Source organism: Euphorbia lathyris, chromosome 2, assembly GCF_963576675.1.
Source record: "Euphorbia lathyris chromosome 2, ddEupLath1.1, whole genome shotgun sequence".
In the NCBI taxonomy this organism is placed as follows: domain Eukaryota; kingdom Viridiplantae; phylum Streptophyta; class Magnoliopsida; order Malpighiales; family Euphorbiaceae; genus Euphorbia; species Euphorbia lathyris.
The window spans coordinates 21,901,956-21,923,704 of NC_088911.1; the positions used below are offsets into that span (position 1 = coordinate 21,901,956).

At 33.7% G+C, this 21,749-nt stretch overlaps 2 protein-coding genes across 2 annotated transcripts; both read right to left on the reverse strand.

Annotated features, from left to right (window-relative positions):
• Nucleotides 1–6,850: 6,850 nt before the first annotated feature.
• LOC136220519 (auxin-responsive protein IAA30) lies at nt 6,851–7,923 on the reverse strand. The gene is made up of 4 exons (XM_066008338.1): nt 7,719–7,923; nt 7,379–7,554; nt 7,190–7,286; nt 6,851–7,075 (listed from the first exon to the last, which is right to left on the reverse strand). The coding sequence occupies exons 1-4, from the start codon at nt 7,880–7,882 to the stop codon at nt 7,024–7,026; spliced, it is 489 nt and encodes a 162-aa protein (XP_065864410.1). The 5' UTR covers nt 7,883–7,923; the 3' UTR covers nt 6,851–7,023.
• A 6,003-nt stretch (nt 7,924–13,926) lies between these two features.
• Nucleotides 13,927–18,749, reverse strand: LOC136217228 (protoporphyrinogen oxidase 1, chloroplastic). The gene is made up of 9 exons (XM_066003823.1): nt 18,183–18,749; nt 17,887–18,072; nt 17,702–17,786; nt 16,580–16,727; nt 16,417–16,497; nt 16,127–16,298; nt 14,761–14,920; nt 14,532–14,635; nt 13,927–14,390 (listed from the first exon to the last, which is right to left on the reverse strand). The coding sequence occupies exons 1-9, from the start codon at nt 18,585–18,587 to the stop codon at nt 14,091–14,093; spliced, it is 1,641 nt and encodes a 546-aa protein (XP_065859895.1). The 5' UTR covers nt 18,588–18,749; the 3' UTR covers nt 13,927–14,090.
• Between the last annotated feature and the right edge of the window lie 3,000 nt (nt 18,750–21,749).

Below are 21,749 nucleotides of genomic sequence, written 5' to 3' on the forward strand. Positions count from 1 at the left end.
CTTTTTTATTTCGAGGTAATTTAGATGATGTTTGGTAAAGAGAGAGAAAGTTAATGTTTAGAGAGAAAAAGTTCTAAAAAAGATGATTTTCTAAAATCGAAAATGTAGTTCCATAGAAAATATGAAATTGAACAATTTTAATTCTTGAAAATTTTCATTTTCAGGTTGTTAAAGATAGTTTTAATAGCATTATTAAAAGTGTGAAACTTCAGTCCTTATTTTGACAAAAAGTAAACCACAGTCCTTTATCTGAAAACTAGTGAAACCACATGGGTTTTATTTGAACTTCCCCTTTATTTTAACGATCACTAACTACTTCTGTCACATATTGATTAGTTTATAATTGCATTACAGTCTCTTTAATTTAACTTTTCACTAATTTTTGAATTTTCAAATAATTTTAATTTTTCATAGTTAGTATCATGGTTAATATATAAGGGCTTAAAGCATTATTTGGCATATGATCTATCCAAAATTATGTCATTTAGCTCCTGGCCTATTATTTGATCACATTTGGTCCTTGACCTATCCCATTTGATGAAATTTCACCCAATTTATATGGATACTTAACGGAATCATTATCTCATTGATAAGTAACAATATTTTGACACTTAAACTTGAAATATGATATTTCTTAAAGTTTTTTTTCCACATTATGTGGAAATAATTAATTAGATTAAAAAAATGAAAAAACAAAAAACAAATCATAAACTAAAATCTATTAAGTTCAAGTGTCAAAATATCGTTACTTATCAATTAGATAATAATTCGGTTAAGTTTGAACCTAAATTGGGTGAAAGTTCACCAATTTAGGATAGAACATGGACCAAATGTGACCAAATAATAAATCAGGGGCCAAATGATAAAATTTTGGATAAATCAGGGGCCAAATAGTGCTTTAAGCCATATATAAGCCATGGTTAATATAAGTCTGCTCGTTTTCATTGTTCGAAACTACTTTTTGCTTTTCAATTATAAATAGGAGATAAAATATTGGAATCATATCTTTTTTTCTGCTTTTCATCCATTCCGGCTGAACCCTTATTGATAAATTCAAAATCTCTTTGCACCATAACATGATCATTTTGTTGTGGCACTACCCTCGACGCTGCAATTTTTTCATTATACATTTTTTCAACTAGTGACATATCATAACTGTTGGCAGACGATGTTGCCTTCTGTTTGCCTTTGCTTTAGCCGCCGCCTTAATTCTCGGTGGTCGTTCACGTTTCTCTTCTACTTCGGCAATCTCTTCACCTCTAAAGGTTTCCCCATTTGAAAGAATATAGTCCCGCCATTTAGGTTTCTGGCATAAAATCCGCCAACAATGGATATAGTTGAATGTCGTGTTCCACTTCGCTCGGTATAGAGTTCGCGCATGTTCAACGCGTTCTGAATCCCCTTTTCCACTCAATTGCAAATTCTGCACTTTCATAAATGGCCCAACAATCTATTGGGTTCTCCACTTATTTGTAAAAATTTATTCTTACCCTTACCGTCTGTGATTGGTTCGGAATTTCTGGGTCTCCCTTCGTTGAACACATTGCTTACTCGATTCCAGAATCATCTTTCCTTCTGAGCCGAACCAATAATATTATCTGTAGAAATTGATAAAAAAAAACATTTACATAATAAGTCTTCTAATTTATGCGTCCATTTGTAATGTTTCTGCCTTTGTTTTGGCTCGGCAGCAGGTTCATCAATAAGTGATTCGTCAATCTCTTCTCTTGCTTCTTCTTCGTCGTGGTCGTCTTCATCTTCAAGCTCAACAGCACCCCCATTTGGCGAGTCAAGATTTTGCGACTGTGATACAGAAAATGAACTTCTTGAACTATTGAATGAAAGATACGGATCATTATAACCCGAATTTTGAAGGTGAAAGTTCATCGGTTGACTATCGTTATATTGGGTCATATTGGCGTAATGGACATCGGATGGAAGAAGTTGTGGAGGTTTGGCATAAAATGTCCGTAATTTTGATAAAATACGGGTTGTGGAGATCCACTCATGGGAGATATTTGCATATTCGACGTATTTCGGTTTGGTATTTGGAAAGGATTAGGGTGTTGCGAATCGGAATACTTATTTTTTGAGAGGATTTTTTTGCTATGTTGGCGTTTATCTATATCTCGGAATATATTTGGCGTTAAAATTTATAAGATATAGATGTGTTTTTGTATGTGAAAATGAATTTGGATATTTATAAAGAAATTTTTAAAAATATAGTTGTTATAAATATTAACGGTAACTATATATATATATACTTTTTTTTTTAAATCAATAGTCTAACAGCTATGTGGATTTAATAAAAAAATACTAACCCTACATGTATATGTCCAACGTCTTTTTCAATTTTAAACAAAAAAACTATGCACAGCAGACACGCCAGAAGCTGAGACACGTCTCAAGCGTGCGTGTATCACACGCGCCTGCTGAGGCGCGATTTCAGCCACCAATATGTGCGTGTTCCACAATCAGAAATATCATTCCTCTTTCACCCTCCGCATCACTTTTGTGATGTAATTTCTCTCTCTCTTCATTTGATACTCACTCCTCCAATGTAAAGATCCACTATTTTGTATCACTTTTAAGAAGTAATTCAATGTATTGGGGGTGCTCTTATAATTAGTTAAGTACTCAATATACTTAATTAAAATATAAAAAATTGGTTTTCAAAAAAATATAAAAGATTTAATGTATAAAAAAATTTGAAAAAATTAAGGGCATGTAGGTGCTATTTTTGCCATAGACTATGATCAACTGATTGGAAGGTACTTTTGTTACCAAAACAAAAAAGGGCCTAGCCTATCCCTGGAACGGACCCAACCTGTCAAGTCTTTTATCAGGCCTCGTCTATGCAAGTTTTAAAACGTAGAAAGCAAAAGGCCCGTGTAACTTTGGGATACCCTTATTATACAGAAATTTACATGGAAATCAGATTTGAAAAATTATTGGGTTAAGGTGTAAAAATACCTAACGTTTTGGGCCAGGAGTAATTTTACCCCTAACGTCTAAAATTATGCAATTTTACCTCTAACGTTGGAAGCCAAGAGCAATTTTACCCCTAACGTTAATAAATTGTATCAATTTGAGAAATAATTTATCAAACTGTCCTCTCGGTCATGAACCTTGTTATCTACACTTCATACGTGTGTCATTTTATCAGTAACAAATCACAAACATTCGTTGAGATGTGAAAAAAATAAAAAAATAAAAAATATATTGTCTTTTTGTACGGATTAGACAAAATCCACCGAATTTATAAATATTAATCTCAATTTCTACTTTTAAATTATAAAAAACATGAAATCCTTTTTTTAGAACGAATTATTATGCAATTGGTGCAGAATAATGAACAAAAATATCTATGTTTTATAATAGTGTTTGAAATTGACCAAATTTATCAACGTTAGGGGTAAAATTGCTCTTGGCTTCCAACGTTAGGGGTAAAATTGTACCATTTTAGACGTTAAGGGTAAAATTGCTCCTGGCCCAAAACGTTAAGGGTATTTTTGCACCTTAACCCAAAATTATTTAACAAATCATTATTTTTAATATATTTTAAGAACCAGGTTTTATAAATTAGGAGTTTAAAATATATTTTTTATGGTTTAGAATTTTATAAAATCATACTTTACTTGTGATATATAAAAATAGTGACATATTGAGAATTAAATTTTATAGTATGATTTAATTGTAATTATAATTAAATATGAGTTTCATGTAAAAAGCTCTATTTAGTATGCGGTTTGGAAACTTCTTCTCCACTATGGCTAGGGTTCCCAACAAGATGGAGATTCGCCGAAACGAAAATAGAAAATTCCCATTTATTTATCTCATAGGATGAGAAAGGAGAAAATAAATTCCACAGAAATGGAGACGAGCTATGAGGATCCTCACCATCATCTCCATATAGTTTATACAAATTTTTAGATGTTTATTATTTATAGTTGGAATCCTAAATATGTCTAGAAATAGTACGACAGTTTCCATTCTCTCTATAAAATAAATGTTAGAATTAAAATTTAAAAATTGATTTGAATGAAAATTGAGTTGAAACCTGAGACTAACTTTAACAAGTTCTATGATTAGAGTGTGCACAAGAAGAAGAAAAAGAAGTGAAGGTCAAGTTGTGAAAGAGACAACATTGATAGACGTTGATGCATAGAAATTAGAAAAGGAAAAGAAAGAATGAAATCTCTAGGAAACAGGTACTACTTTTTATGCTGCTCAATCTTTAAAATCAGGAAAAAGGAATTAATTGTCGAGGGAGGAATTAGCTACATTCCTCAATATAACTTTCACTTTTGTCAATAAAAAAGACACCAAAACAGAAAGACATCATCAACATCAAATGTTGCTTGCTTATTCCAAAAGCATTACAAACATTCTATTCTTAGATCTACTCCACCCAATTTAACATTCATACTCTTTAATCAATACTATCAATCAACTCTGCCTTATTTATCTCTATTTTTATTTTACACTTCACATCAATCCAAATTCTAACCCATTATTTTTTAGAAGGCAAAACTCTTTCATAAAATGGGAAGATAAGCTTCTTATATCTTATTAGGGATTCATATAAGATCTACCATTGGACCTTAACTATCAGTTTAAGTTGTTAATTAAAACGGTTCCATGACATATCTCAAATCTTATAATAAGAGGGTTGGTATGAGCTACTCTAATTTTAATATGATGGAAAATTTCATTTTCTCCATCTCTTTTGAATGACATTTTTACCTCTGACTACTAGTCTTTAACCCCAAATAAATGTTTATCATATTCTTATTTGTTATTTTACACAAACTATTAGTAATCAATTAAGTTTTATCAAACAAGTTTACACAATCAGTCAATTAAATCAGCTAACCAAAAAGGTAATCATCTAAAACATGATCATTAATCTGCCCTCAATTTAAGTAAGGTTAATATAGTAAAATGTATTATCTTATCGCTATCACTATTCAACATGACTGTTTCAAATAGTTAAATTAAAAAAAATAATAAATATAACTTTCTTTTCTGTCATATGATTGTCATAGCATATGTTAAAATTAATCATTTTCAATGTAGTTATTTCTTCAATGCGATTAGTTCGGCCTTCTTTCAGCTTTGTGCGCTATTGCTGCTAGTAATGTGTGGCGTTGCTTTGGTCCTTTGGACAATTTGGCAACATAGGACTAATGTCCTGTTTTTGCTCTTTTTCACACAAGTTGGGTTAATAATAAGGACATCTCTACCACCATGGGCACCAAGAGAGCTGAAGAGTTCCAAAATTCGAGCAATGAAATTCTATCTGTTAACCAAAAGGAAGTTCCGCTTCCATTCCCCAAACTGTTAAAAAACAAAAATCCCTTTCCTTCAAGCCAGTAAGCTAACAGCCAAGCAGCAACCCTGTCAGCCAGTAGTGACAATTTGGGACTCATTATACCCTCTCTTCCTTGCATGAGTCATCCAATCCCCGGTAATAGATCTTTAAAGGAGCAATATAGCACGTCGAGCCATATACCACATGGTGTGCCGCAAAATGAGCCATGACGAGTAAAGTCCAAGAGCAGCCTGGCACAACATGTCACATCTCACATGGCATGCCACTAGACGTGACAGAGAGCTCGGCGTACGATTGAATGGCGATGAATCGAAGAAGATCTAGAACTTGATTCGCACAATGTGTGAGTCCATTTTAGTTACCTTCTCTGCCAAGTTCATTAAGGGGAGACAATTATTGCCACCAACTATTTACTGTTTTGCGATTCTATTTATTTCCACTGTATCATTCACTCTATTAACATCACTACCCTCGTCTTTTATCTTTCTTATCTTATCCCTATTAGTTATGTCTATACTTATAGTCCTAATGAGGCATTTTCTCTTTTTAACTAGAATTAGGGAGGGGTATATATGCTCATTAATTTGTAAGGAAACTCAATTTTATCATATCAAACGTTTTAGCCTAGCTTTGGTTTTATCTAATTTGGGATTACTCATCCTTCAGGTTCATCTTGAGAAGATTGCACTCTTTATTGGTTTAAGATTAAAACCTTAATTTCGATTTTATCTACATCAGTTAATGGCTAGAAAGCTCATCAAGACAATTTGAAGTTGAGGTAGCTACTCATAGATAAAAAAACCTATTTGGGAGAAGCATCTGGATGGTGCGGTTAAGCGTAATGTAGATGCTGCTATTTTTCAAGATGTTAGAAAGAGTGGTTTTGGTGTTGTTTTGTGTAATGAAGCCCAAAATTTTTTGGTATTTCAGATTGTGCCGAAGGAATTTTTTAGGTTCTTGTAGTTGAAGTAGTGACACTTAGGAGGGTAATAGGATGGATTTTATGGATCAATGTGCATAATTTTTCTGAAACCAATGCAAAATCAGTTGGTGATGGTTTTAATTCTTTTCAAGTTGATGTTTCTGAATTCAGCGTTATTATCCAAAAGTGTAATGACTTGCTTCGTGATAAAAAAAAATAATAATGTTTCAGTCTCTTATATTATTTCTAGTTTGTTAGATTCTTTTTGTAAAAATTTGTTTGTTTGTCATGAAAGTTTTTTTCTCTAAAAAATACAAATATTGATCTTTTTAAAACTAATTTCAAAACTGGAGTTACTTACTATTGCTGCAATTAACCCCTGAAAAGCTTTGGGTTCTCAATTAATTTGAGTATTCAATTACCAATCAATTTCTTTTGCATTTCAGAAAATATATAAAATCTAACTTTTCAAATTAATTCTTAATTCCTCAGTGATTAACTCCATTCTTGATTTTTTCAAGTCATGCTGGATTTTTTATTAATCATGTTCGTTAAATGATCAGAAATTTAACTCAATTTATGTTTAGCAGCTCTTGACATCAATTATAAAAGCATTTGAAAAAATATATGTAAATAATTTACAAGAGAACCCAAAATTTTCTATCATATCTGTTTTAGTAAATAACGAATGTACAGCTATGATTTTCAACCATTTCCACTGCTACAAATCTTCCTGCAAATGCCTAATCCAGCTGATCAAGAAATCTCAAATCTCTGCTCTTGTGATCTTCAATCTCTTGACACAACATAAAAACATCCTATTTTTACAAAAAAAAAAGTCAGATTAATCATAAATTAGTATTCGTAAATTGAACAAGATTATTACTACTAATTACTAATTAATTAACATCAAAAATCATAAATTAGCTTACTCCCAAGGAACATCCCCAACCATCAACCAATCTCCTTCTTTGTCTTCATAAGTTAACACATGACATTGTTCAGTATGTTCGCCATCCATTTCAGACCCTGCAACATTAATTAATTAAACATAAAAAATCATGACCTGATTAAACTGAAATTAAGAGAAAATTAAGGAATAATTAAGAAAGATACTTAACAGATAATATTAGTGCAAAACATATGATCAAGAGTTGTAATTAATTCATGATAACCATCATGAGCTAATAGATCAAGTTTTCTTCCAATTGGGATTCCTTCCATGTATACTTTCACGAAGAATGTTGCACTGCTGCACTCGTTTTCTTCCTTCTTTAATTCTGTGCAATCCGAATCCCTATCAAAATATATAAACACTCCAGGATCAATGGATGAAAAATTATTAAAAAATAAAGATTTTTTAGGGACTAGTTATGGAAAATCCAAATTACCGACGGAAATTACATGTCTACCGAAAGAAAGTTCCGTCGGTGCTGTTTCTCTAGTGTTATTTATACATACCATGGCATGGAAGAATCGGAGGTGGAGATGGTGAGTCCGAGCCTGAGATCAGTGGTAAGATGAGTGGTTTGGTGAAAAAGAGGAGGCTTAGGGATGGATAGAGATTGATAGTTACAGGTGCTTTCATGTGAGGAAGGTGAGCTAGCGGAACCAAATCTGCCCATTTTGGTTTGGTTTGGTTTGGGATCGAAAAATTGAAATTTAGGCTAGGGTAGCCGCCATCTTAATCAGCTTCTCATACTTATAAATAGGGAATAAATAGAGTGTACGTTTCATTTGGAAAATTAAAGGGGGTCCACTAATTTCTTTGTTGTATCTGTTTGCCCCCGACATATACACGTGTCCTGTACAAACTGGCTATTATGCTGTTATGATTTTATTTTGTTTTTTTATTATACCCTCTCTTCATTATGCTTCATATGTGCTTATTACATAAATAACCCTCTGAACTTATTTAAATGTTGCAACTTATCTTTCAATTTTCAATTGTAACAATTTACTCGTTCAATTGTAAAACATAACCCTAAATTGAGATTTTTTTTACCTCATACTTGAAGCAACCGTAAAAACGTTTCTCCGAAATCGTATCACGCCAAAAATCTGATTATCACACTCCACGAGCGTTGCAACTTTTGTATTTCACGTGTTTTTTCAATCACAGTCCATGTCAATAATTTGGGATTATGTTTTATAATTGAACAAGTTTGAGGGGTTATGTTTTACAATTAGACAAGTTTGAGAGGTAAGTTGTTACAATTGAAATTTCGTGTGGCAGTTACAATACTTGGACAAGTTCAGGAGATTATTTATGTATTAAGCCTTATTCAAATGTTTAAACTTCAAAAAAAAAATCATTGATTATCATTCAGATGAATGAGTGAGGAATACATGACTATTCGCGTTGGCTGATTTTTTTATTTTGCTAAATTAAATTCATTCAAATAAAATTTGAATGTACATGTTATCATATTTTAATTGTTGAGGATTTACTTTTTCATATTACTGTAAAAAAATTCTAACATTAAGCTAGATTAGAGTACAACAGTGGATTGGATAGTTTTAAAAATGTATTATTTAACGAGAGTTTTAAGTATTGGTTAGGTAATCTAGTGTTTGCATTTTATACATATTAGGAAATCTCATATTTTGAAAAACAGACAGCAAACCATAGATAAACCAAACGGACCTGAATAATTAAACCTAAGAATGAGATTTAGTTGAGTGGAGGATAGAGGTGGCAAAATGACACACGACCCGATTACACGACACGGATTTTTAGTGTTAGTGTTGAGCTTAATAGGTAATGGGTCATTTTTGGGTTGACACGAAACTGACACGCTAATTTTTGGGTTGGGTTAGTGTTGATATTTGAACCCGAAAACGACACGAAATGACACGGATATTGTAAAATTCTTTCATGTTTTTTTATGTCACTTTATTAATAAAGATAATAAAATTTTAAGTATTAATTGCAAATATTGATTTGAATTTCCTAAATTGTTATAAACACATTACATGACCCTCTAACATGATATTATCGAACTTTTCGATAATTTTTGTTAACATATTAATCTAAAAATGATATAAAATGTTTAAAAACAGCACCATATCTTCTTATATTTTTAAGAGTTATTATTAATATATATGCATAACAAAATTACATGTAACCCGAAAACACGACACGAAATCGACACTAACCCGAACAGGTTAACACGACTTTGACACGAAAGTTTTTGGGTTGGGTTTGGGTTTACTCTTTTTGACACGAACCCGAAATGACACGACACGAACACGACACGAACACGATAATTGCCAGGTCTAGTGGAGGAGTAGTAAGTAATTAATAAAAGAAATGAACATAGACAAGTAATGAATGTGGAATTAGCTAAGACAAAAGAGCATTGGTACTAGGGACCCCTTCTCTACATCAGAAACAATGAAGTACTAATTAAATCAAACACAATTAATTAAAACGGTTCAATGAATTAGATTATCGTGTTGCGCATTGGGTACACTTAATTACACATTATTATCTGCTGTTCTATATAGTAATTGTCTGATTGATACCTTTCTTTATTTTTAATTTTTCTCATACCAATAACTTTTTTTGCATTAAAATTATTATTATTATATGCTTTCCGGAATAGAGAATTATGGCAAAACTGGTTACATTTGAAAAACCTGATAAAAGTCATAATTTTGTTGGCTGCAATAAGGCTAAAGTTAGAAATGTTAAAATGCAGAGAAGATCTGAAGAAAGTAATTATGAAATGAGTAGTACAATGTTCTTTATACAATTAATAAGCTCAAAGTCGATAACATATTAAAATGGAGACATGCAATCATCAACTCAATTTAAGAACACAAGGAAAAGGATTAAACGACACAAAGCTATTATTTATTTATTTATTTAATATAATATATTACAAATATATTTGATTCAGCCCACGTGTATATCCAAGTGTTAAAAGGAAAAAATATGCCTATTTCTATGCTATGAAATTTTACAAATTAAGGGTCAGCTAAAGTTATCGATACGCATTTTCATCTTTCGTTTTTAGGTGTTTGTTAACGATCTAGTGTGTTGCCTTTTATATATAAAACTAGGCTTTTTTTTTAAAAGTAAAGAGTTTCTTCTTTTCCACCAAATAGCAAACCATAAGCCAAACAGTTCTTAAATTGAGTTTAGGTATCAATTACATTATGAAATTTATAATATTTGAAAAATTAATTCAAAATACAATCAATTTTAATACCTTCAAATTTGCCTTATCTGTACTAATTTATCATATATATCTAACTCTAAGGCTTAGTTACCTAAACTTCAATATGTGTTAAACTGAACAAGTTTTGTTAACTTCAAGAGCTAAATTGACTCTTAATTCAAAATTATAGTGGAGAATACATCATCATTAATTCAACTAATTAGATATCAATAAATCTATTATTTCAATCGGTTAATTTATATTTCGTCAAGGTAACTATTAATAATTTTTATTAAAAATTAATATAAAATTCAATTAAAAATCACTTAAACAAATAAATTAAAGTTTTTCAATATTTTTAATTTAAAAATTAATTTTTTTTTGTAAGAAGGGAAGAAAAAAACAAACAAACAAAAACTTAACCCGGGATCAGTCTAGGAAGACTGATCCCAATCATATCCTCAAGAAGAGAAGGTAACAGAAAAGAAGGAGGAACGGAAAGGGTAGAAACACCTAACATCCCCCATGCCCAGCAGCTGCCAAGCGATCCGCCACGCGGTTTTGCTCCCTATAAATATGGGAGAAGGTAAGAGAATCGAAGGCAGGACGAAGCCTCAAGATGGCTTTAATGAGATTCTGACTCTTAAGACAAACAGCCTGTCTATCCGAAATCATGTTGATAGCCTCCAAATTGTCAGACTCCACCGAAAGTCTTTTAACACCTATGCGAATGGCGAGTTTAATGCCAGACAAGATCCCCCAGAGCTCCGCAGTAAAGGAGGAGCCCGTACCTAAGTTATGGGTAAACCCAGCCAGCCAAGCGCCACCAGCATCCCGAAAAACTCCACCAGCAGCAATTATGCCATTACTAAGGCAGGAGCCATCCGTATTCAACTTGACAACCCCTTCCCTGGGCTTCCTCCAACCAACTAACTGGACCTCTTTAACCGGGGAGGGGTGAACCAATTCTGCCATTATTTAAAAATTAATAATAAATATTTATATTTATATATAAATAATTGAAATTATATATTTTTTATTGTTATTGAAATTTTATATTTATTTATTATTAATTATATATATATAATGAGTTTATATCTCAATTTTGCTTTTTTAAAACAAAGATAAACTTACTTTAACAAGAATCAAGATATAAAATACTAAGAAATGAATTAGGAGATCCATGGGGTCAAAATATAAACCTTAAAGCATCTCTAATAGGGTGACATGGCTCTCTAAATTGTCAAATTTAACTAGTCATTTAGAGAATGATCACTCCAACAAGGTGACATGGCTCTCTAAAATAAATAGAGAGCCATTTTCACTAGCTAAATTTGGCTAGTCTCTTTGGATAGCTATTTTTATTTTTTATTTATTCTTTCTCTTTCCTCTTTATATTTTTTTCTACTTTTTCTTTTTCTTCTTTAAATTTAATCACTTTTAATGATAAAATAATCAAATAGAGAGTCATATAGCTAGCATGATTGGAGCAAAACATAATTTTGGCTAGTTAAATTTGGCTAAACTAATATTTTATATTATTTTAGAGAGTCAAATAGCTAGTTAGTGTTGGAGATGCTCTAATATAGAATAGGTTATGCTAGTCAGCTGGTGAGCAATTCTATTCACAAAACGACTAACATAAGAGACAACAACATCATTAAAAGAACTAAGACGACCTTTACAATTATCCAAAATAAAACCATAAGAAAAAATAAAAAAAGACTAATGCAGATTATCCACAACAGTAAAAACGTCTAATTCTACCATACAATTATCTAAACCAAAAATTTCCATCTACCTGAGCACTTCTCGAATCCCTAAAATTCCACCATATCTCAATTTTATTTAACTATCCGTTTTCAAAATAAAAAACCAAAATTTTAGTGTATCAATTTGGGTTTGAGAAATGAGTTTACTAGTTTTGTAGCGGGCTAAATTCTTAAATTATAGAGTAGTCCTCCCTTGTTTTATTTAACGTGGAGAGGGAGGGAACAAGAAATCTTTGCTTGGACCTAAAGATACGACAAATGCTTAAGTGAAAAAGAGAGTCATGATTTTGCATTGAAACACAAAGAAAAGTAAATGTTCCCTACCACCCCTACCATTATGTTTTTTTCCACTTTCTCTCTTTTTCCTCTTTTACCCTCTCCTTCCCACTTCTTCTTTTCATTTTCTCACTTGCCTTGTAATTCAACTAGTGATTTGTGAGCTAAAAGTTTTACAATTATCCGAGACTAAACTAATATTAGACTATTCAAATGATGACACGTTAATAAATATAATTATTTACATGTCGCTATCGGAACGTTAATGGCCAATTGTTATTGAAGCACATTAAATATTTCTATTTCCTTAAAAGTTAAAGTTGGTAATGGGTCAAATATTTGATTGAGATTTGGCTTTTTATGTTTCCACGCAATGTTGTCTCTCTAATTAGGTAGTATTGAGGGGCACAAGTCCCCTGTTTATGGACCTTTTTTCTCTAACCGTGGTAATTGACTGAGGACTTTTGAGGAAATGTAGACAATTGGCCGCCTGGATAATTTCACTTTTACCTAGCCTTAGCCTTTTTTACTAAAAGGCACATTTACAAGTCCATTCTCCATCAAGTGCCTATGCCTTCGCCTAACACAAGATCTCAATTGATTTTCTTCAATTGTTTATTGATAACTTTCCAAATTGTCCCACCAAGGACACGGTTAGAAATCATGGAATTCCAAGTGCCTACCAGGCTGCTTCAACGCTCCTACCTATGACTCACTTTTAATTGTTTTACCATTCTCCAGATTTTGTTACATCCAAGTTTTCATATTATTGAGGGCTAATACATTCCTAGTGCATGTCCCATATATATTAAAAACTGCCTATTTACCCTCTCAATTGTATCTTATATTTTGGAAACGTCTATTTACCTTCTTAACTTGCTTTCTAAGTCCGCGGAGAAATCTTAGATCACTTTAAACAAATTCAAAATATTAGTAATTCAATATAAGCAGAATGTCACTTCAAAAAATCAGGAAGTCAATAAAACATTTTCAGAAAGTAAATAAAACGTTTAGTCAATTTCTTTTATTTATTTATTTTTACAAATACATATAACTAGAGATGTATCAAGCTTTAAAGTCAAACCATGTCCTACACAATAAAACAAGTGAAGATGAAAAACATGACTAATAAAATCCAAGTACTAATAAAGGTTGGTTTTAGTAATTAAAATGAAACCCCGAATTCAATACACAATAAACAATAAACTTTATTTTAGAGATATCAACCAAAAGAGTGTCTAATCAGTCTAGAAATAGGTAATGGACCAACTTAGCAAAACAAAAAAAAAGGTCTAGGTGGGCCTTTAAGGCCACTTCACAGCGGATCATGTAGCTCGAGATCTTAGACCCTTGTGGCTTCCGGAACATGGTTTATCAGTGCCATTTCACTAGCAACGTACTTTGTAAGCACATCAAACACGTTTTGCCAGATAAATGCATACGAAAGAATACAAATAGCGAAATTATTACTGCTATTGAAGAACACCCAGAAAGAACTATTACAAATACAAGAGACCTAAAACTCTGATTAAACACACTACTAAACAACTTCACAGGAACTAGACGAAGCGAAATTGAACCCTTAAAATTGATTTCATTACACAATCTGGAATCTAATGCTACTTATAAGCATACTGGGAAAGGAAATTGGTAACACTGGATGCAGTTTCATAAGCTCCTTCAACGCATCGGCCCAAAGCTACACCCGATACATAGTTTCCCCCCAGAAATAACCCTTCCAATCCTTTTTCCCTAAGAGCATCTTTTGCTGTATCTAGGATATCAAAATGACCAATCAGAAACTGTGGAATGGATTGAGGCCACACTCTAACACCAAGTACAAGTGGATCCTTTGCATTGGGTTTTATGAGCATCTTCCGCAAATCACGGTCAACTGCTTCAACAAGTTCACTATCTTTCTGTCAAGAGTAAAAAAAGAAATGTGAAAATCAAAAAACGGAGTTATACAACAAGAGAGCTGGGAGCAATAACCGGAAGAGCTAGATCTATGTCTAGCATCATGCCTGACAGAAATCTTTTTCTTTTACATGTCATCTTACCTTGGCCAATATTCCAGGATTGGTAGCCCCCCCAATGTAGTTCAAGAGCAAAATTCTCCCATCTGGTGCTCGGTTGGGGAAAAGCGATGAGCTGTATATAGTTCCTGAGACGTCAACAAAAAAATAAGAGTGAAGTTTGGCACTGATTTGTTCATGGTCTTTAGGTACAGGTTGATGTTCAAGATAAACCACATTGATTTAAATAAGGATTATGCTACAAGAACCTCACCTAAAGTTTCCACCCCTTGAGTACGGGGATGTAACTGACCAAACCCCTTAAGCTCACCATCTATTAAACGTTCTGTCCGAATTGCATCTTTTGGGTATGAAATGGATACAGCAGCAACTGGTGGGTAGTAAAATTTTGATAGCGCTTCTCCAGCAGCAGTCTGTAACCAGAAGTGTACACGGAATATATAATATATATCTGTAAAATTTTCATTTGCAAACACACACCAAAAGAAGGACGAAACACCAAAGAGAGATAACCAATCAACCATCGAACCAAATTATTGATTGATAACGCATGGCCACTTTATAGATAATTTGGCCTGAGAAGGTGATAGAAAATACAGATACACAACCTCACAACAAGTAAGTATTTCTCAATGACAGTTCACACAAACACTTATAGAGCAACTGATGCTGATATTCTTTGATATAAAAAGGTAGGAAACAAATAGAAGAAGAAAAGCAGGAAAGATAAATGAATTGAGAACTCTCAATTCCCCTCTCTACCCAAAAGTAGAGCCTCTGCACTAAGCAGCCATTACCGATAACAATATTCTCAATACCCTAAAGGATCCCTGACACATGCTCTTATACTCCCTATTCCCTTTACAGCTCATCAATTCCAAAATAACTAACTCCTACTGTTAATTACCAATATGCCCTGTATTACCCTTGCTCCTCCTTGTGTATACTCTCCACACTTTGGGCTTCCCTTGATTAAGGTCCAGCACATTAGCCCTGTTAGCCCGATCTCTATCAGAAGGTCAAGGGCCTTTTTAATAAGTGCCAACAAAAAACTTCAAATTAAATGCTGACGATAAACATCACGAAAACCAGGTTCTTCTGGATTATTTAAAAGAACAAAGGCTTTAGAAATCATCTAGCACAGATTCATCAGTGGACTCAACAAAGTATAAGCTATCACCTCATTGAAACTAATTGGCCGCAAACCATTTGTTTCGATGATAACACGAGGCACGCGCAGCAATGCCCTACAACAAATGTCCAACTTAATACATTCGCATGCTAACAATGGGAAGGTATCAGGAGATTGCCAGACAAAAATTAATGTTGCCTCGTGTTTCCCCATCAGAATCTGCTGAATTTAGAGCATCAGCTTGAATCCATGTTTTCCCATAAAACCCAGTCAATAATAAAAAGGACAAGGGTCTAATCACTACCAATATAGATTAATTCTTTTTCCTTGGCATTATAAACTAGCAACCTCCATAAACTACATTATAAAAGAGGTCTGCTAAATTAAATAATAAAATAACAAAAACATGACCATAATGCACCATTGAACTTTCGACTGACGACGAGTAGCAAGGAAGGTCAAAATCGGATATGGTTAAAAAACATACAGAAAGAGGATTCAAGAGACTGCTTGCAATATGGGATGGAATTGTCAGTACAACACTTTTGGTCTGCAAAGAAACTGATCCTTCAGGTGTTTCATATGTTAAACTATACTCCCCACTGTCCAATTTAGTGATACTTAGAAGCTTCCAAGATAATTTGACATTGCTACCCAACCTGCAACACCAACACAGATGATCAGGCAATTACTTTAGCGATGGTCTAAATGATACATAACCATGTAAAGTGACCCTTCGTTTTTCATGAAATTCAATTCCAATAAAAGAAATGTTACCTTGATGCAATTGCCTCGGGCAACATAATAAGTCCCTTCCTAAAAGACCCTACTGTTTGGCCCTTTGGTTTTGGTAGACGCCTGCAAGGACTTACTATTTTTGTTAAGAAATCCAACGAAAATAGATAGAATAAGATTTTCTCAAGGCAAAGAGATGGTTTACGGGTCCCGAGGAGGCTTTTGTGTTTTCTTCCTCTCCTGGATTGTTTTAAAAGCACCACCAATGATACTACCTCCATTTTGCTCTAGCATCCAGACTTTTCCGAATGCAGCTTTCATGCTTAGTTTTGAAGGATCACCTGCATAAACACCTGCACATAACAAATATATATAAGTCCCAGTAAACATAATCTTGTCAAGACATACAGAAAATTAAAATCTTTTGAACTTGGCAAAAATTTCCACTCGGGAACTAATAAGTTTGAGAAACATAGATCATGCCTGGGGTGATCAACTGACTTTTATTTGGATGGTGCCATTATATAATTTTTGGCAGCAACAACATAGACAACTAACCCATTTTGCTGTCTTCTTGTAAGGCATGTAACAAGAAAACCATGGCCATGAAAGAAGTTACATTATATAACAAAACTAATTCACTAGATGCATGCTAAAGGACTAAAATAAATGAACCAAACAACAAATTGATGAATAAGCCATAAATGATACCAATAACAATAATCATAACACATCATAAGGAAACATTTTAAGATTTGTTCATGGCATGGATTGACAATGACATAGATATCAAATGAATTCATGATAAGTGCAAGATAAAAATGTGCTAGATATCTCACATTGTTTAATTAGAGATCTATATGATTCCTAGATATGTGAGGCAATCCCTCATCATTTGAGATGCTTTTGGGGTGAATTAGGCCTTTGGTTACATTGTATAAGAGCCTTGTACTCAATGTTGTGTCACCCATAGATATTTGTTTCATGCTCTAGATGGTTCTGGACGTAAGGGGGTGTGTTAGATACCACACATTGCTTAATTAGGGAGTTATATGACTCCTTATATATGTGAGGCAATCCTCCTCCATTGAGGTACATTATACATATCGTAATTAGGAGAGAAGAACCAAAGAGGACTTGAGCTAAGCATGAAGTGTAATTACAATAAATTGCATTCATCATTTTGAGATATGCTGCATCAGTTAGATTTTACACCGGAATCAAAAATAAGTTATGTGAACTTATGTTAGATACTATATTATGTCTGGTACCAGAACTTTATGAGATTGTGACAAGTACACTGAAAGATAAGAATAAAATAGCTTACCAGAACAAAATGGCTCTATCAAACGCTCAAAAACTTCATCACCAAGGTTACGACGCACAAACTCTTCAACTGATTCCTCACGTCCCTGTCACTTTGAAGAATTGTAAGGTTACGAGAAGATAAAATTGTTTAATACCATTTCTAATTACATTATACTTATAATAAGAAAGTTTAAGAGGACAAACTGGTGGTGGAGGCCGAAGTCCAAGTGCACCAAAACCAGCTCTGAGTTTTCCACCAATGCTCATCAAATTAAAGAACGGCAAGTCAGCTGGCTTGGATGGAACTGGCCTCAATTGTTCATCCCACAATACAAAACGGGGCGCATTAGGATCCCCCAAAACTAGATCATCCTTTAAACCACTATCCACCTATAATACAATCAAATCAACGAATTCAACAAATACGCTTCAATTACGGAAAACTTTCATCACAGATCGTTTACTTAATCATGAAAATGAAAAGGAAATTGGATGCATACCACCATGGTCAGCATAGGATCGGAGGGCTGGAAACTGTTGGGACCCTCTTCCCAGAGATAACCGTCCCTTTCGATGGTTGTGATGTTGCCACCGAGACGGTCTTTGGCCTCGGTGACAATAACGTTGGGAGCAACATTTCGATGCTTGGTGGCGAGAGCCTGAGCAATGCAGAGACCACTAATTCCACCTCCTACAATCACGCAATCCAGTGAGGAAGAATTTCCTTCGCCGTTTTTGGATTTTCCGCCAGAATTAGATGGGGAAATTGTGGAAGGCTGCTCTGTGATTGAGCACCGGAGTTTGAATGGTCTGTGGAGGATAGTGTTATTTACATAGTGTTTGGAGAGTGAAGGAATGAGAGAAGGTGCTGACCGGAAAAGAGACAAGTCTGAAATAGTGGTCATGGCGGCAAAAATTGAGAAAAAGCGGCAAGCGTTTCGCCGTTCAGTGGCGTGAACGCTTTCTGAATGAGTAGGCAAACGATGCTATCGGATGTTATCTTCAATTGAGAAACGCCGGAGTCAATCTGCTCGGATGAAGGGTATGGAAGTCCTTTACAGTATGCTGAGAATGATAGAGAAAAATGTATTCTTAGGCCCATGATCTTTTTTATTTTTCTTGATTAAGTCATGAGTTTTAATTTGATTTTTTTTTTTATTATTATTATTTTTTTTTTATGAAAATGCATACATCTTCATTAGATACGAAAAGAACAAGTACAACAAGAAACGGAAAATGTAAAAACCTTACAAAATCCACAATGAGACGAAAATTACTACAAATAGCATAAAAAATCATAAAAGGTACAAAACAAACATAAAAACAATAAAACATATACTTCATTGAAATCCAAATCCGTAGAAAAACACTGCAATCGAATCTTCATCATTTAAATCATTCTGAACATTCAGATCTGAGTCATTTCTTTTGTTGCAACCACGTAGACAGGGCTGGCCCTCGGCATAGGCCCAGGGTGCGCCTGCCTAGGGCCCAGGGCTCGAGGGGCCCAAATTTTTTTTTAGCCTTTACATGTATATATGAAATTTATTTTTTTTAATATAAATAATGATAAAATTATATAGTAGGGTCTATTTCTTTCCGAAACCCCATTGATAAAAAAATTTAAAAGACCTATTTTGTTATATATAAATTTTTTATTATTAAAGGGGTCTTTATTACTTATTTTGCCTATGGCCCTTAAATTGTCAGGACCGGTCTTGCACGTAGATATATTGATCCATGTATAAAATAAATCGTTTCCGCTCTTCCTAAATCCGAAAAAGGTATAAATAGTAGAATAATGGAGAACGGATACAATTCAAACAGATAAAAAGATCCAATAAAATATATAAACACTGACTGAAAAGAAATATAATAAAGAAAACTTACAGTAAACCTAATCTGTTGAGAGGAGGAAGAATGAACTTTCTTCTTCCTCCTTAAACAATATATAAAATATCTTGATGTTGGGTTAAATTAAGTTTTAATATTTGAAAGTTGGTCTAATGAAATCCTTATTAACAAAAGAATCTACACGGTCATGAATCTCATTATCTTCATTTATACGTATACATACGTAACAAAAATTTATTTATTGTTCCACACCATATCAAACACATGTGTACATATAAGATATTTTTCCTACACCATATCAAACAAATGTGTACATATAAGATATTTTTCTCAACTTAAAAAAAAATATTCACGTGTTTTTAATATGTTACCGATTAGTTATAACATGACATACAAGTAAAGTGAAGTAATAGTAATGAAATTTATGATTACGTAAAATAAAATTATAGTTAGAAATAAAATTGATCTAACTTATAAATATTATAAATAAAATTGCCTAATGTGAAAATATTTTTACAATTTATCCCTAATCATTATAATTGAATACTCTATTACTAAATGATAGTAGGACTTTCATTTGAAATTAGCATGTTTTTTAGAATATAAATTAACATTTTTAAATGTTACAAATATTATATGTCTATATATATAATGTGGTTATATCAGAAATTACAAAAACAAACTACCTTTAATATGTAAAAATTAAATTTTGAGGCGTTCTTACGGATCTAATCTATGAAACACAGTCTGCTTTTGTTCCGGGGAGAGCAATCACTGATAATGCTATAATTGCCTTTGAGGCGTTCCACAGTATGAAAACCCGGTTGAAAGGGGCCCGAGGAAACTTTGCTTTGAAACTCGATATGAGTAAAGCATATGATCGAATTGAATGGGAGTTTCTTCGCCAGGCTCTTGAAGCGATGCACTTCCCTCCTCGGTTTGTCAACCTTTTAATGCTCTCTGTTAGTTCGGTATCAATGTCTTTCCTAATTAACGGTCAACCAAAGGGGGTTATTAAACCGTCAAGGGGATTAAGACAAGGGGACCCCATTTCTCCTTATCTTTTCCTTATCTGTGCTGAAGCTCTATCATCCAAAATTAGGAAAGCAGAGTCAGAGGGAATTATTCACGGCATTAAGGTTAACAAATTTGCACCTCCTGTGTCACATCTTTTCTTTGCAGATGATTCTTTAATCTTTGGAAGAGCAAATTTCGCTTGGAGTGATTAAAGCAATCATAAAGGCATATGAGGATGCTTCTGGTCAGATGATCAACTTTGAAAAATCTGAGATCTTCTTTAGCTGTGGAGTTCCAGTTCAAAGAAGGTTGGATATCACTAACTTTCTTAATGTAGTGGAGACGGGAGCTCTACCTCGCTACTTGGGGCTTCCAACTATAATTGGCAAATCTAAGAAAGTTGTTTTTTCAACCTTAAGGGATCGGATTAAAAGGAGGCTACAGGGTTTTGAGGAACATTGTTTATCAGCCGAGGGAAAAGAGGTGATGATAAAAACTGTGGTACAAACCATACCTCAGTACGTGATGTCCTGTTTTTTAATTCCAGAGTCCTTCTATATAGAGATACAAAGTCTTATCAGCAGATATTGGTGGGGTGGAAACAAGGGGAAACACCCAGTATACTGGTTAGCTTGGGATGTGGTATGCAAATCAAAATCGGAGGGCGGCTTAGGCTTCCGATGGTTTCGATCCTTCAACATTGCGATGTTAGCTAAACAGTACTGGAGACTATTAAAAAATCCCGAATCGCTGTGCAGTAGAATAATTAGGGAAAAATACTTTCGAGACTCTAATCTATTCGATGCACCAGTGAAGCTAGCATCGAGTTTTTTCTGGCAAGGTATCCGGGAAATTGAGAAAGTGGTCCGAAAGGGGCTGTTTTGGAGAGTGGGGAATGGGGAAAACATCAGAGTGTGGGAAGATAACTGGATCCCCTCCTTGAACTTCAAAAAACCCCTCCTCGCCCTTACCAATCCGAAACCATCCACGGTTGCGAAATTAATTGATCACGCTTCGTGTTCTTAGGACCGTGGGAAACTACATACAAGCTTTATGCAAAGCGATGTTGATGAAATAATTAAACTGCAGATCAGTCCTAGATTACCAAGCGATGAGATTTACTGGGGCCTAACTCGGTCCAGACACTTCTCTGTTAAATCATGTTATTACCTAACCGAAAATCTTCATTTTGCAGG